Source organism: Salvia hispanica, chromosome 4 (assembly GCF_023119035.1).
Source record: "Salvia hispanica cultivar TCC Black 2014 chromosome 4, UniMelb_Shisp_WGS_1.0, whole genome shotgun sequence".
NCBI lineage: Eukaryota > Viridiplantae > Streptophyta > Magnoliopsida > Lamiales > Lamiaceae > Salvia > Salvia hispanica.
In genome coordinates, this window is record NC_062968.1 from 23245232 (window position 1) to 23261491 (window position 16260).

General features: G+C 36.1%; 4 protein-coding genes across 4 annotated transcripts; 2 read left to right on the top strand and 2 right to left on the bottom strand.

Moving 5' to 3' along the window:
* Positions 1-197: 197 nt before the first annotated feature.
* Positions 198-3317, top strand: LOC125219556. Its single transcript, XM_048121566.1, has 7 exons — positions 198-844; positions 948-1050; positions 1128-1591; positions 1674-1776; positions 1870-2630; positions 2820-2924; positions 3082-3317. The coding sequence occupies exons 1-7, from the start codon at positions 329-331 to the stop codon at positions 3124-3126; spliced, it is 2097 nt and encodes a 698-aa protein (XP_047977523.1). The 5' UTR covers positions 198-328; the 3' UTR covers positions 3127-3317.
* A 3200-nt stretch (positions 3318-6517) lies between these two features.
* Positions 6518-8770, top strand: LOC125222678 (accelerated cell death 11-like). Its single transcript, XM_048125420.1, has 4 exons — positions 6518-6805; positions 7389-7561; positions 8087-8232; positions 8471-8770. Exons 1-4 carry the CDS (start codon positions 6611-6613, stop codon positions 8575-8577), a joined length of 621 nt encoding a protein of 206 aa, XP_047981377.1. The 5' UTR covers positions 6518-6610; the 3' UTR covers positions 8578-8770.
* A 103-nt stretch (positions 8771-8873) lies between these two features.
* Positions 8874-11566, bottom strand: LOC125222677. The gene is made up of 6 exons (XM_048125419.1): positions 11432-11566; positions 11236-11343; positions 10599-10909; positions 10069-10164; positions 9434-9493; positions 8874-9349 (listed from the first exon to the last, which is right to left on the bottom strand). Exons 2-6 carry the CDS (start codon positions 11336-11338, stop codon positions 9155-9157), a joined length of 765 nt encoding a protein of 254 aa, XP_047981376.1. The 5' UTR covers positions 11339-11343; positions 11432-11566; the 3' UTR covers positions 8874-9154.
* Positions 11567-12058: 492 nt separating this feature from the next.
* LOC125185280 (peamaclein) lies at positions 12059-13190 on the bottom strand. The gene is made up of 2 exons (XM_048081791.1): positions 13098-13190; positions 12059-12499 (listed from the first exon to the last, which is right to left on the bottom strand). The coding sequence occupies exon 2, from the start codon at positions 12471-12473 to the stop codon at positions 12207-12209; it is 267 nt and encodes an 88-aa protein (XP_047937748.1). The 5' UTR covers positions 12474-12499; positions 13098-13190; the 3' UTR covers positions 12059-12206.
* Between the last annotated feature and the right edge of the window lie 3070 nt (positions 13191-16260).

The following is a 16260-nucleotide window of genomic DNA, read 5'->3' on the forward strand; positions in this document are numbered from 1 at the left end:
TAATCATAGGGTAAGCTCATACCACACTTTTAAAACATTTTTTGCCTAAGAAATCTTATTCCAAAATGAGATGTTCAAAGAAATAAACTTATATACCCTACTTCCAAGTGAATTGATAATTTTTAGAATAAATGGATGATTTCATCTTACAATAAAAACAGTTAACATCATTAATTGCGGTGTTCCATAGGAGCGCGAAGTATACGAGGCAAAAATGATAGAGAGACACTCCAATCAATTTTCCCGCCAATATTCCCTCCAAAAATCACTTCTCTCCTCTTCTCTGAAACCCTAATCCCAGCTTCGTAGAGCTGAGCGTAAAAACCGCATGAAAAATCAAAGAATCAAGAGGAGAATGACATCATTAGATGAGTCTTGGAGAATAACACCCGCCAAGATCCACTCTCACAAGAGACAGAAGAGCACCCGACCATCCCCCAATCCCAATCCCAATCCCAATCCACTCGCCACCGTCTTCACGCGCAGCAGGTCCCGCATATTCTCCCACCAGCACCGCTCCGGATTCTCCAGACCCGACCCGCTCACCAGAAAACCCGTCCCCGCGATGGAATCGTTTCTGGACGCGAACTGCCTCAGTGCCCCGCGCGCTCTGCTCACCAAAGATCTCCGGCATAAGAGGGTTTTCAGTCCAGCCGTCGACTCAATCGAGGACAAAAACGAAGAGCAGAGCAATCTGTTGAAGGGCTTCGCTCCGAGCACGGTCCCGGATGTCGACGATGCGAAGGATTTTGAGCTTGAGAAATCTGAAATTGATGGGGTAAGTGATCTGAAATTGAAAGATCGGGCGATTCCTGGAAATGCGTCTCCTCCTAAATTGAAAAAGGTACAAATTGCTCTTCATCAGATTACACGCCTTTTATTCTGATTTCTTGCCGTTTTTGTATTGGATAAAAAGTGGTAATGGAAATTCTTGGTTTGATTTCTAGGGTATTAATGGTTGTCAGACGAGGAAGGTTTTCAAGAATCCCAATTCATTCAGCTATAAAAGATTGCTTCCGCATTTGATGGATATTGTCAATGATTCATCTAGTAAGCACTTGCTCTGCTCTAGTTTTACTAAAATTCATTGTCTAGAATGCTAGATTTAATTACCTTTTATGATGTAGGTGTGTCCAAATTTGAATTAGTAGATGCTGGAAGTAAATCTAGGTCTCCGAAGTTGGATGGTGTCGGTTTTGAACCGAGGTCTATTGCTGATGATAGTTGTGCAGTCAAAACTGAGTGTGTTGCTCCTCGGTTTAATGATTCAAGAAAAGTCTCCACCGTTAAGTGGGATTTGAGTGGCGTGGATAATGAACTCAATCGGACTGCAGAAGCTATTAGGCTGCTGGAAGTGGAGGAAGAAGGTCGTCATAGTGATGTGAATGGAGTCGATGCATCAGTGGAGGAAAGGATTCAGACGACCCCTCCCGACCCTTGTATCCTCGCTAAAACAGAGGTTGGTTGTGGCAGGGAATCATCGGATGCTAAGAAGGACCAAACTTTCATTGTTGGCAGTGAGAAGAGCATCAATGGCTCCTTGAAAAGGTGTCCAAATACCAAAGGTGGCGATAGTTTGATGGACAAAGCGGTATGTTTTCTTTGGTGAAAGGACAATAATTATCTCCTTCATTTCCAATGAGCTTCCTTAATGTCAGTTTGCTTTCATCCAGGCTTTGAATCCGTGTTCCCGACTAAGGTTCTTCAGGAATTCTAGGTCAGTCAGTTACAGGAGATTGCTTCCGTTTCTGATGGACATATCGAAAGCTGATTCCTGTAAGTAAAAAATATGCAAGAAATATCACTTGACCCGAGAAGATATACTCATGTCTCTAGGTTTTTCATCATGTATTAATCGCTCTTGTATAGGTACTGCAGCAAAGCCGCCAAAAAAATTGCATCGGTTTGTTTTGGAAGAAGATAGACAGCCAGCTCCTTCCGCCACTGCTGAACGCTGTTTTGTGAACAATAATCTGAAAGAAAAAACATGCGAAAGAATACACGATGAAGCTAGAATTCAAACTGCTGCAGATGGTTCGTCTCCTGATAGTAATAGTAATCTGAGGTCGGTTAATTCTGCAACTCTTCCTGATATAGGCACGGTGAATGAAGAAACTGGGCAAAGTCAAAGTGGTCTGGCAAAGTTACCACTAGATCTTGGGTCAAAAGAGAGTATGTTAGTCTCGGAACCATCGTCGGTTGTCAATTGCATTCAGACCAAGCAACATACTCCTGAAGAGCCTAGGTCAGCTGAGAAACACGACACGTGCTTGAGTGTAGAATTAGAACTTCATAGTGGCAATACTGATACAAGTGAAATAGTTAACTTGAAGCAACCCTCGTCCCCGGTCAACACGTTGGATCATTTGGGTGCCTTGGTTTCTCCTAACAACAAGCCTTTCAAGGGAATACTCAAGAGAAATCGCCAAGGGTGCAGAGGGCTATGTGATTGCTTGAACTGTGCTTCTTTTCGTCTTCATGCTGAAAGGGCATTTGAGTTTTCAAGGAACCAGTTGCATGATGCGGAAGAAGTTGCATCACAGTTAATGAAAGAACTAGCAAATGTCCGTCTTTTATTGGAGAAATCCATCGCTGGAAAAGATGATTCTGCTAGCATTCGACCCAATACAGTAAGTTATTCTTTTAGTTTTTTGTACATATATCTTGGTGAAGGCTATTATTATACATTCAACAGTTAAAATGAGTTTATTTTACTATATAACTATTTTACTCTGTGATTGGTATATAAGTAGCTTAACACAACCTTCTCTTTCTCCATTATTGAAAATTGAAGTGTACCTTCCTTTGTTTTTATGAAGGCTATTATTAAAGAAGCATGTGATAGGACGATCGAAGCAGAAACCCTGGCAAAGGAGCGTCTTGGTGAATTGAACAACAAACTTAGTGTCCATTGCAGAATCCCAGTATGTATATCCTTCCAAGATAGATCTAATATTTCATATGTTATCAGTAACTATAAATGGCAATTGTTTAACTTTATTTTCATCCAAGCAAAATTCTGCGTATATCACGAAGTAGCTGCACACAAACAAGTTTCTAATTGGTATTCATCAAATTCAGGTCTTGCTGCAGCCCAAGGTAACTTTTGCTCCTAACAATCAATAAAGGGATAGCAGCAGAGAAGCTACAAGAATTAATGCGCGTTTGCTGAGACAATGTATGCATTGTTTGCCTTTGATTTCTTTATCCAATTGAGGCATTGGTGTGATATTATGTGATAGCCATGGGATTCCGGAAGCGTTACATACATATGTTGTGTGTTTTATATAATGAAAGAGATCTCATACTACAGTCCATTGACAGAAGCCTTTTCTTGCTGTATATAGAACATTTACTTTCTTAATCGTCCTGCATTCTCGTTGCTGCTTATTTTTGTGTGATAATGAAGTGCGGATATTTCTGGGAAGCTCGATTTCTATATGGATTTAGGACTAGCTTTGGTTCTGCTTAGGAAGGTAAGAAGCGTATGAACACGAATACACAGTAATAAACTCTGTAGCCTCCGTTGGAGCTGGAGGTTTGTGCATTGAAGTTACGATAGTAGGCTGTGAATGGCGCCCTCGACCAGTCTGTCGTCACCACCCCGCCCCTCGTTGCTCAATAATCAGCATTCCATAGTTTTTTTTCCTCTTCTATTTTGTTGTGGCATTACTGAAATTGCACATCAACAATTCAAACACCATTTCTCTATTTTTATCATTGCTTCAATAGTTTTTATCTCTTCATTTAAGACCGTTATTTCTTAAAATTTAGTGTCATCCTTCAAATATGACAACTGCTTCGGAATTACTAATAGAGTAATTTATTGGATTACATGAGAAACACATTGCAATTTCTACACAATCTGATTTTCTTCCTTTAAAATTTTCTTTCAAAAATCAAAGAATTTCTTTTGAAAATATTTTACATATCATTTTTAAGTATAATTTGAAACATTTATCACCTTTGAGATTCATTCGGTAGTGATATCTATATAATATATAAAAGGGGAGTTTTTGGGATATTTACAAAACTATCATTTTATATTAAATATTAGTACTATATTTTAATTAAAACTTTGTTTGAATATATTTATTCAACTTAATAGGCGTGGTTATATATGTGAAAAGAATGCCCATTTAGTTTAAAATTTAAAATTAAAAGGAAAGTGGGTGGGAGGTTTTATAATGAGTGTAAATTAAAGGAAAGTGAGTGGAAGGTATTATAATGAGTGGGAGGTTTCATGGAAGTATAATTAACGAGTCATGGAAGTTTGAGAATGTAGAGGGTAAAAAGAAGAGGAAGATGCGTGATACCGTGGAGGAGGATCATCGACATGGAGTTAAGAAGTGGAAGGTTGATAAGAAGGATGGGGTTGGTGAGCAGTGCGCTTTGTCAATGCCACCATTGAGTAAAGTATGTTCCTGAATTTTTTTGTTGATTTACAGTTTGTGACTATATGTTTCTAATTGATTGCTTTTGTCATGATAATTTGTTGTTGTTCCAAACTTGCTAGGAGTTTGTGAGTTAACATTAACAGATTGAAGAGTGGCTAAGTAGCTGTTGTTGGCTATTGGTTGTTTATTGATTGAAATGACATTAACTATCCACTGCTTAGTGTTATAATCAGTAATTTTTTGTTTTCAATCAATACTCATTAACATAGGGATTAATATAGAAATGAGAAATTTATATAGGAATATGAAAAGTGAGGAGTCATTTGAATTAAAGACACTCTTAGCATGAAACAATGCATGCAAACTCCCTATAAATACTCTTCCCAAAACAATTCTTGTATCAATCTTCCCCTATGACGCATGTGGCGGTGCCGTTTTAATGGGAGGAAAAGCCAGGTTTGCTAAAACATGCTGGAGATGATGATCTCGATGAGATAATTGGGAAACGACGTGATCACTGCAAATCATTAACGCGGTGGCGAAGCAGCGGTCGCAAGCGAGGAGGATAAGAAAAATGGGGATACGAACTCGGCGTCAGAAAGAGGTGTAATGCTGTGGCGGTCGTCGAGCCGAAAGGCGATGGTTCTCTTTCTCCGATGAGAAATGGTCAGTCAGCTATATCTATTGGAAGAAGAGGTGATGCAAATCGGAAAGATGAATTTTCGTTTGTGCGGCATCATGGAGCATAGTGTACATAAATCCTAAAAATAAAAGTTACAAGCCAAATGGTATGTTAAATTTATTTTAATTACAAAAGATGTACGTATTGAATAGTTATATATTTAATATTTTAATTATTTTACGTAAATATCTAGAAAATATGTTATTTTACGCATTGAAGTTGAAGTCTTACAAAAAATAATGGCATTTACCATCCGAGTACCAATTTAAATCATTATGTAGATGGGTGAGATTGATTTCATTGGCTTGGAGGGAGCGAAATTCATGACACAAATAATTGTGGTATATCGTGAGGAAGGAAGAATGAATTCTCTTGGAAATACAGGTCTAGACATGACAATACAGAAAATGGAGAGATTTATGGGAATGAGTCTATACTCTATAGTTATGGAGGGATATCTCCCAATGCTCAAACGGCCAATTTGGAAGTCAAATCGAATGGAAGGTCAAATTGAATGCAAAAAAAATTATTTCAATTTTTTAGTCATGATCGTGAATTATCGTTATATTAATAGTGATTAGTGATTGAATTATAAAATTATACCTACAATTATTATATAAAAGAAAATAATTCACAATGGACCACGCCAATACACTTCAAATATCTTTCATTTAAATTTACATTTTATTAAGTTATTGATATTGTTGACTAATCATAAAATAGATATAAATAATTTATTAAACTATCATAATATTAATAATAATATGTATGTATATTTTTGCCAATATCACCAATCAATATATTTGTGTGTTATTTTTTTTTCTTTGTTTGATTTTATATTTTTTAATAATTATTTTTTATTTTATATATTTATGATTTCAGATTTCATACAATAATATTTTTATGAATTTATAAAATTATTTTACATTATAAAATAAGTTTAAATAAAAGAAAATGGATCGTGTTAAATTTATAAAATTATTTTACAGTATAAAATAAGTTAAAATCAAAGAAAATGGATCGTGCAATGTACGTGGGTGATACTAGTTTTCGTTAAAACACTGCAACAGAAACAAAAATCAAATAATCCATTTATCCTGTAGCAGCAGTAAAAATAAAATAGCAGTAGTAATTGTTTACTATTCCACTTTCAATTCTTTCAACTTTATTCGATTCTACTCTCCCCGTCTTATAACAAAATCAAATACTCCATTTAATCATGTAGTATCAAATACAGTAAAGTAGTAAAATAATTGTTTACTTTTCCACTTTCAATTCTATCAACTTTATTCCTTGCTTCTCTCACCATGTTAAGGAAGGGATATGGAGTAATATTTAATTTTATGGAAGGTTTAATGAAGAAAAAAATTGTCAATTATAATTGGTTAATTTAATATTTTAGTTAATGCTTTCAATTTTCTAAAAAATAAATAAATAGTTATGAGAAATCTCTAGAAATCAGAAGTGCATCAAACCGACGCCGTACCGTCCACCTCCGCCGCCCTCTCTTCCACCTTCCGCCGATCAAACAATGGACGAAGATAAACCTCTGAAGAAGATGGCGGAGGCCTTCAAGGAATTGAGCATCAGATTAGATCAATTCCCCGAAGGAGAAGAAGCCCGCCTCGAACTCTCCCCCTTCTCCAACGCCTGCTCTCTCGTCTCTCCTCTCTTCCGTTGTCTCGGCATCGCTTTCAAGTTCGCCGAGCTCGATTATGTCGCCAAAGTAATTCAAATTTTATTTAATTTTAGCTGTTGTTTTATGCTTCAGTTTGTTGTGGTGAGATTGAAAATCGAACGATCTGTTTTGTTTTTTATAATTGTGATTTTGTTTGTGGAAATCTGACTAGTCGTATTTGCCTGATTGTTAGTGTTATTGTGTTCATAATTTGATTGGTGAATTGATTGTGATTGATTGATGAATTTCGATCAACACATTAATGTGATTTTACTGGAATTTCAAGTGAATTGTTAATGTTGAATGCCTAATTTTTCTCTGTTTAGTGAGTCTGAATATTTTTTGTTAGCTGTTTGATTTGTGCCATTATCTGTAACAGTATATGTGTTGGTGTGTTTTGCAATTATGGTCATGTCATAGTGCAGGATATAGCGTCCGTGTGCACGATAATCATGTGTAGTTCTAGTTCGTTACAAATGCATGGTTTGATCTATCTTGCATCCTAAGTATGTATTTTCTTGTACAACTCCTTGAAGCTTTGTGATATATGAGAGGTGACATGTGATTGATATGGTTTGATTGCCATTGTTCAATGTGGTTGCCTGATATTTCCTTGTACAATTCGTTTAAGGTGAATGATCTTGCGGGGGCATCAAAATCAATTTCTGTGCTGCCGCTGATGATGGATGATGATGTTAAATCCGATTGTGTGCGGAAGCCAGGGAGCCACACGAGGAATCTTTTGAGAGTGAAGCGTGGAATTGACATGGTCAAGGTTTTGTTTGAGCACATCATTTCTATACAGTATGTCCTCTTCCTGTCAGTAGTTGGTTCATGGTGTTTGTGCTGTGTTTTCTATGTGATCATTCTCATATTTGTGGATCATTTTTGGATCATGTATCTAGCAGTCTTAGATAGAAGCCTACTATAATCAGCTGCTCAAATATTCACACTCTATAAGAGATTTAGTAAACGAGCTACATTGCATTAGAATCACACTGAAACACCGGAATCACAATTCTGCATGAATGAACTGCATCTGAACGTGAACCATAAAATGCAATATTTTTGCATCAAGCATAAAAATTGTGATGTAGCATGTATGTGTCTTGGACTCTTGGGTTATGGATTTGTGATCCCAATGATCCCTTGTATCTCAGTGTCTATCCGTACATATTGTGAATTTCAAGTGTTTTAACAATGATCAGAACCTCACAGCTTGTTATTTTAGAAAGCAATCCTTTAGTTTAACGATACTGTTGGTTTCTCATTGATCTCTGCGTAGTGCAATGACTCATCTTGTAATGCTTCAAACCTTGATGTCTATAGGGGAAATTCCCTAAAGGATCCAGCTTCAAAAGCTTACTCACAAGTCTTTGCTCCATATCATGGATGGGCCATTAGAAAAGCTGTAGCTGCAGGAATGTACGCCCTTCCGACAAAGGCACAGCTGTTAAACAAACTGAACGAAGATGGTGAGTTTTACGTTTCTACAGATCTCTTATTTCATTAATTCATATGTTAGCAAAGAACATACATTTGTCTTCTCACGCATCCAGAGCACACGCCAAGAATCCTAAGTTGACTGATCAGCCGACATAAGCCATTCGGCTAACAATCATGAACATGAAAGAACCAATTATTTCGATATAATTCCCAATTGCATGACTTTTATCTTTTCAAAATGTCCTAAAGTATTTTTTCTTCTTTCAGAAACTTCAGCAAGAATACAGATGCAGAACTTCGTAGCCTCGGCAGCTCTAGTCGTTAAGTACATTGACCAGCTCTTCATCTCGAGAGGATTGGGAACTGATTGGTGAAAATGGAGGGATTTGTATAATTCTGAACATCTGATCTATTTATCTTAATGTCTGTATTTACTGATCTAATCCCATTTGTATCTTCAATATGTCAAACATAAGAGTACTTCATTACTTCGTTGTATTGGAGATATTACCATGGACACTGATTGGGGTCTTTTGGTTAAATCAAAATCAGATGTTTCATTCTTTAGTTTCAAATTGGAAATTTTGTTTGGTAAAAGTATAGTTATGAAAACCACTCTTATCCTTTCCTTAGGTCTGCTAGTTATTCAAAAAAATATAAAAATTAGAAATGAATATTTCAATCTCACAAATTATTTCCCAAAAGAATTTCAAGAATTACAGCACAGAAACTAGACAAAAGTAGTTCATCAACTAGGTTTGTTGCTGGTAAATGCTTACAAAAGCTAGTCTGCTGTAACAACTAATGCTTGAAATTTTTGTAAGAGAGTTTCATACAAAAGGAACAACATTGTAATCTCAAGCAACTGATCATCTCTGCCAAAAGCAAGGGCTGTTGAGAAAGTCGCTGTTCTCCCAAAAAAAAGGACCAGTGATAGCAGCAGGGAAGGCTTCAGGCATCTGCCCCCTCCTCGACAAAATTATGATCGTACGTGGACTCGAATTCGAAATCACGGTCCATGTCTTCCATTGTATCCCCGTACCTGAACTGTTTTGTTCCCATTGTGGTGAAAGGCATCAATCCAAATGCGCGAGCCGTCTTGATCTCACGAGCAACTTTCCTCTGAGCCTTAGCACTGATTCCAGTCTGCTCAACACACAATCATCAACTAAGAACTAGCACGTGTCATTTAACAGCACAGGATCGTTGAGTGGTGTTACAGTTTCTTACCTTGCTCCTCTTGTTGATAATACCAGCTTCGGTGATGAACTTTGCAAGGAATTTCACGTTCTGCCGAGAAATCAAGCAAGCAGTGAGTAAGAAAGTTCAAGCGACTTTTTCACACAAAATGTAACAAGAGTATCAGCAATTTCTGTTTGCACAGTCGCACAACTCATAATTAAGCAATATTCAAAGTTGAGGAATGGCCAATTGCAATAATCTCATTTGGTTAAAAAATTTGGATGGTATAATCTAAATTAACAGAACTGTTTTTTATGTACAGAATCAGCTCTTCAAGGCTTTTTACAAATACATTAAGACGGTACCCAAAGAATGTTTAGAGCATAATGCTCAGGAAAATGCTTCGGGTTATTAACAGCAAAAGTGCGAATATTTTTTGAAAAGATGAAAAGGGTGATCCATATGCATACTTTGAGAAGTGGAGCCAATTGGATTTGCAGAAGATAATCAAAGTTAAATCAATATCAACTCTTATATGCCAAGATACTTTTATTGAAAATGTTTATACTTGTATTTAAAGTTTTAGAAGAATGAATCTCCTAAATGCCATAATGCAACATAAATTGAACAGAGAACTATGCCTTTAAATAAAGGTACTGTTAGACAGATGCACATATACTTACCCTGAAATCAGCTTCTCGCAATACTTCCTCAGTCGTTGTTTCAAACTCCATCCTTTTGGTAGGCTTGCGCACTCCAGGCTTTCTCAAATCAAGATCCTGTAGATTACAAAGGCAAGCTATTAAAGCAAAACTGCGTCATAAACTGAGGAAGAATCAGTAACTCAAGATATGCAGGTCAGACTGTTTCAAACGAGGCCAGATGATTGCTGGAACTAACTTCAATAACAAAAGATATAGTATACAATCCTATAATTACAAAAAGTATACAAATCTATATATACCCATGGAAACAATAATGCAATTGAACTAAAAAGTAGATCCGGAGAATAAAAAAGGCATTGCTGCATTAACCTTGTTTACAATATGCAGTCTTCAGAAATAGGATTTAACTCTGACAGGATTACTAGAGGGAGCGATGTCACAAATACTAGTTGTCATAAAAGTATATAGTAGTTCAGACAATCAAACACAAGTATGAACTACAAAATACAAACTATAGCACCAACCAGGTCACACTTTACAGTTTATACCTTGGTATCATAAGACATCCCACTCTGGAAATTAACATCAGGCCTGAAAGTATAATCATCTCTAGTCACTTCGAGTGGATCAAACTCAAAGTAGGAAGCCGCTTGCTTTAATTTATATTCCATCCCGTCAGCCAATGAATTCATACTGTCACCAAAACCTCCTTGCAACCCAAATCTATCATGTTTCCTCTCAGCATTCTCAAGCTTCTTGTAAAAGGCGGCCATACTAGACGCATTCCCATCACCCGAATTGTCTTGCTGAGAATCCCCAAATGAACCAAACCAGTTTGATCCACTCCAATCATCATTAACTGTTAAAGCATTACAAATCAAACTTTACAAAAACAATAATCAACAGATTCACAAAAACCAATCAATTCAACACCTATATTGGAATAATGAAAACAAATCATAGAAGAGGCACAGTGTCAGACATTCTATACAATACTAAAAGCAGAAATCATGTTCCTTTCTTAATTTATTTTGATCTTCTTATTCTATTATCCTACTGAGTTTCAAGCTGCTCTAATTTTCCACATGAAATCATCAAATACAGCACAATTTCCACAACCAACAATTAACAACGCTAGCAAGAAATCAAATCGACAAAAGCACATTTAAGCTGAGAAATGTTTACGAGGAGACGCGTTAGCAGAAAACGCTCGAACAACACGAGGGGTCTGGGATTGATGAGACAAGGCGGCGTTGGCAGACCGCAGGGCGCTTCGAAGGAGTCTCATTTTCCCTGCACATGGACAAATTTTTTAAGTCCAACAAATCAAAAATGGAATCAATTGAACAATTTTGTGAAAGAATTGCATTTCAATTAGTACCTGAAATTGATGAACGAAGAAGAGTGGGGATTATTAGGGTTTAAGGATTGGGAGAGTGAGAATTAGAGATTGGTTCTTCAGCAGCTGAAGCTGTGAAAATGGATTTAGATCCGACCCGTTAGCTATTTGACCCCACCGGATACGGGCCGGATGACTCATTAATATTTTTGCTTTTGGTTATGTATAAAGAGATTGATTAAATTGATCCAGGGATGGTATTTTTATTTATATAATTTCATTTATAGGTGGCGTTATCTACTTTATCAAACATGTTATCTACTTTATCAAACATGCACTCTGTGTTCTAATTTAATTTGAATTAGTATTATTAATATTTTTTTTTCTTTTATTAATTTAGTTTATTTTTAAAATCTTTATCATTGATATTACTAATTTTATAAATTTTATATCACTGCTTTTATCCATTTTTCTCAACAAAGATTCTTAAGTTGTTGTTATTGTACTGATATAACTTAATTGTGAAGTTTTTATAAGATAGATAATATAGAAAAAGATAGCATATTGTTGGTATGAGTAACACCTGCATATGGTGAAAGTTCAAATCTCAAATATACGTATGAATTCAAAGTAACTCATACATCCCATTTCTGAAAATGCTCTAATAAATAAATACCAATTACTTATAGAGAATTTTATTTAAATGTCTTGAAATGCAAAAACTTATTCTTATGCATAATTTAGGCACTAATAGGCCTATAATTACCACCATTCAACATTTATATTGAAATTTTCTAATACTCCATATATTAATAAGTTAAGGGCACTTAGGATTGCCCTTAGAGTTCTTTATGTCCCTATAACAAGGGCACTCGTCTTTGTTTCCATAAGTTCCCGAAGGGACACAATTACACTTCTCGCAACATATCCCACAATACTTGAGGCAACGGTCTTGTCGCCCAGCCTTTGAGCATCGAACAGCGCACTTGGAGTCGCAAAAGCCCGACCCATGGACGTCCTTGTCCGCAAATGCGGTGGTTAGGACGAGGAAAATGGTGGCCAATGCAATAATTGTAGGTTTCATGTTTGCCCTAAATTTGCTTCGATTGCCTAGAAACAAGTCACTTGGTTAGCATTTCACGAATACTATAAAAACACATTTTTTTTTTCTTTTCCCTTTTCCATTTCCATTTGTATGTGCTTAAATAATTTATGAGCATTAGCAGACACACATTGATCTAACAAAGAGCTAATGCTCCTACTAAGCTAAAAAAAATTACTTGTTATTCATATAGCATAGTCGAATCATCGAGTATTTTATGTGAATCGTTATGCAAAAACTCCTATCATCACAAAAAAGAAAAGAAAATTATTATCTCAAAATTTCAAATTCGATCATTCAAACAATATTCTACGTCTATCCCTCTTTACCAAGACGAAATCAAGCTAGCACAAAAATAAGGAAAGAGTGGAAAAGAAAATAAGAAAAAAGTCATGAATATAGTAGGCATGCACCTTATTTATATATACAATGAAGAGATGAAATTCAATAGTGATATTGTTGGTATTTATAGAGAGCAATCTTGATCAAATTTGGAGACATTGAAACGTACTAATATGTAGGCATGCACCCGATTTCATGAAGGAAAGAGATAAAAAGGCAAATAAGAAAAATAATTAACATGAATATATATTTGTAGGCATGCACCTGATTTAATTAATTATAACAACGAGAGGGAGAAGAGCTAAATAAACGCAGAGAGAGATATGCTATGAAGATATGAAATTTCATAGTGATATTGTTGGTTATTTATAGAGAGCAATCTTGATGAAATTTGAAGACATTGAAACGTAATAACTAACTGTTTTGTCTTGGCTTTGGACATCTGTCTTCTTTAAGCTCACGTAATCTCAAACCGTTTCGACATTCCTCTAGAAAATGTTGTCTCTAGATGGTTACCTTACCAAACCATGTCTCTCCTTTTGAATACTCCCTTTGTCCTAACTTTGATAAGCTTCTTTTTATCATTTTGGATCATTCCAACTTGATTGCGTACTACTCCCTCCGTCCCACTTTAGGAGTCCCGGTTTACTAATTTTGGGTGTCCCACTTTAGGAATTCCGGTTGAAATATTCCATAATTGGTAATAGGCCCCACATTCCACTAACCCTTTTCCACTCACATTTTATTATAAAACTAATATATAAAAGTAGGACTCACATTCCACTATTTTTTTTCACCAACTTTACTTTGTATTTCTTAAAACCCGTGCCGAACTCAACCGGGACTCCTAAAGTGGAACAGAGGGAGTAGTACTTTATTGTGACATAATAGAGTAATTGTGTAATCGAGACAAATAGAAACGTAAAGAGACACGTGATTCACCAACGTTGTATTGACTACGTCCACAGGCAGAAAATTAGAACAAATTGTATTCAGATTGTTTTCGGATTACAGATTCATGTGTTCTGCTTCTATATAAATAGGCACGCGAGACGGGCTAGGCCCAATATAACAATTAGGACCCAAAAACAGAAACATAGCATAGCGTCAGGACCCCTGTTTGGCTAGCGGCAAACAATACAGATTTAAGACATATTAACATACTTATTTACTATAAATGTCATACCCCCTAACTCATCCAAAGACAATGAACCACAGTTCAGTTAATAAGATGCTTCTCCTTGCATCCATCAGATCGAACACCAAGTGTTCAAGTCATCTTAGGGTTAAAACCATTATTAATTATTTTTTTAAAAAATATCTAAAACCCACCTTTCCTAAAGGCTATTCTTGTGTTTAAATGCACATTACCTTGTTCCCTATACTATAAACATTCATAATCTAATTCATAGTAAATTAGTAATGAAAACATGTACTGAAAGGGAAATGTTATAAATTTCAACCATCATTGTTAGGTAGTTTTAGATTCTTTAAGCACTTTCTTACCATTCTCTCTTCAACTTGTAGGTTTTGTGGAATTACTATTTCATTCCGAATATGCCTTTTTTTATACTTCCTCCATCCCAAGATAAGTGACCTACTTCTTTTGAGCACGGGGTTTAAGGAATGGTATTTAAATAAGTTAAAGTGGAGAGAGTAAAGTATGAGAGAGGGAGAAGTAGAGGAGAGAAGAGAGAATAAAGTAGGTGGAGAATAAAGTAAGAGAGTTGACTTTTTGCTAAAAATGGAAATAGGTCACTTATAGTAGGACACCCCAAAAAGGAATACAAGTCACTTATCTTGGGACGGAGGGAGTATAATTTTTTTAATGCAATAAAACCACTATGACGACATTATTTCCTTGACGAATCTCTTACCATTTCTTGATGACCGTCTTTATGACCAAGTTGCCCTTTGATCTATTCTTTGAAGTCCTTTATGGTGGCTCCAATGTAGTGAAGAAGAATATTCTCAACTTCCCATTAATAGCATCCGCAATGGGCGGCTAGCGACCGGCTAGCCGATTCGTCGCGCTGGCCAATCGGCTAGCCGAACCATTGGAGTCGGCCAGCGTGAAATCGGCGAGCCGATCGGGGTGGGCTGGGCCGATCGCTTCATTGCCGGCCGATGCGCTGCCGCCATTGTGGCGGCCCGATCGCTGCCGATCGGCTCGCGCCGAATTTTGTTTTTTTTTTTAATTCTTTTTTTTAATTTTTTTAATTCTTTTTTTTTTAAAAAAAAATTTAATTCTTTTTTTTTTTATTTTTGAAAAACTATATAAACGCGATTTTCGCTATCTCTAAATTTCCCGTTCGGCTAGCGGCAAACTATAACAGATTCAAGGTGGCTCGTGTGTGGAAGCCCAGATTTTTTTTATTATGTTATTTTTATGATTTTTAGTTAATGTACTTTTTTTAATTTAAATAAAATTATTGAATTTTCCCGTATATGTCTCGTAAATTTAATTCCGTATTTTAATCGTAATTTTAATTCCGTAAATGTAGTATATTTTGAATTATTTTTATTGCGGCTAGCCTATGGCTGGCCTAAATCTGATGTGGCAGGTAGATTTTTTAGTGTTGCTGACGTCGCAGGGGAGAGAATGGCTGGCCTATTGCTGGCCTATTGCTGGCCTAAGCACCATTGCGGATGCTCTAAACATTAGCTCTAGCCTCTATTCAGTGATACACCACACCCCGGTAATCCCATTTTTATGATACTTGTGGTTTGACACGACAACTGTTACCATATTAACTACTTTTTGGCGACACGGAGGGAGTACTATATTATAATTTATAACATTATAAGCTATTGAGAGTAATAAATTATATAAAATGTCAAGTTATTGTCTTGTAATTTTTTCAAATTCCTTAGTTTAAAATGTTGAAAAGAGTTTGTTGAAAATCTAAACCTATTAACATATGTGAATTATATGTAAATTAGTAAAGAAATTGCACATTGATGCAGTACATTTTTTCCCCATTTTCCGTACAATAGCTCCCACCAGTCCACCACACAAGATCTTCTATCTCAGACTTTTGCATTGTTTCATTAATCTCAGTATCTCACTAATCCCAGTAGTATGATGCAATGCAGAGCATCTTTGTTCTATTCATGGTATATACTCCAATATTCAAATAAATTTCTCATTCCATTATTCAGTTTGGTAAACAGTCACACAACAACAAGACAGGTATCACGCCCTCTAGCTGTTTGATGCTTTGTCTGAACGATCCGGGATTTTTTTAATCTTGCACTCTCTGTTAGTTTAGACCAAAAATCTCATCTTTTTATGCTTCTCTCTCTGTCTCTCTGTCTCTCACACAAGAGAAGATACATACAGTTCAAAGTCAGCTCATCCCATTATTGGACAGGCGGCTGCAATAAATACTAAACTAATTAACACTCCCCATCCCTCTTACCGTTG

Bases quoted from the DNA above. Each gene is read 5' to 3' on its own strand.
- LOC125222677 (XM_048125419.1), bottom strand. From the start codon at position 11,338: ATGAGACTCCTTCGAAGCGCCCTGCGGTCTGCCAACGCCGCCTTGTCT. The intron at 10,165-10,598 runs GTATAAACTGTA...TGTAATCTACAG, and splicing joins GGATGTCTTATGATACCAAG to GATCTTGATTTGAGAAAGCC. The intron at 9,494-10,068 runs GTAAGTATATGT...ATTTCTCGGCAG, and splicing joins TGCGAGAAGCTGATTTCAGG to AACGTGAAATTCCTTGCAAA.
- LOC125222678 (XM_048125420.1), top strand. From the start codon at position 6,611: ATGGACGAAGATAAACCTCTGAAGAAGATGGCGGAGGCCTTCAAGGAA. The intron at 6,806-7,388 runs GTAATTCAAATT...AATTCGTTTAAG, and splicing joins AGCTCGATTATGTCGCCAAA to GTGAATGATCTTGCGGGGGC. The intron at 8,233-8,470 runs GTGAGTTTTACG...TTCTTCTTTCAG, and splicing joins AAACAAACTGAACGAAGATG to AAACTTCAGCAAGAATACAG.
- LOC125219556 (XM_048121566.1), top strand. From the start codon at position 329: ATGAAAAATCAAAGAATCAAGAGGAGAATGACATCATTAGATGAGTCT. The intron at 1,051-1,127 runs GTAAGCACTTGC...TTTATGATGTAG, and splicing joins TATTGTCAATGATTCATCTA to GTGTGTCCAAATTTGAATTA. The intron at 2,631-2,819 runs GTAAGTTATTCT...GTTTTTATGAAG, and splicing joins CTAGCATTCGACCCAATACA to GCTATTATTAAAGAAGCATG.
- LOC125185280 (XM_048081791.1), bottom strand. From the start codon at position 12,473: ATGAAACCTACAATTATTGCATTGGCCACCATTTTCCTCGTCCTAACC.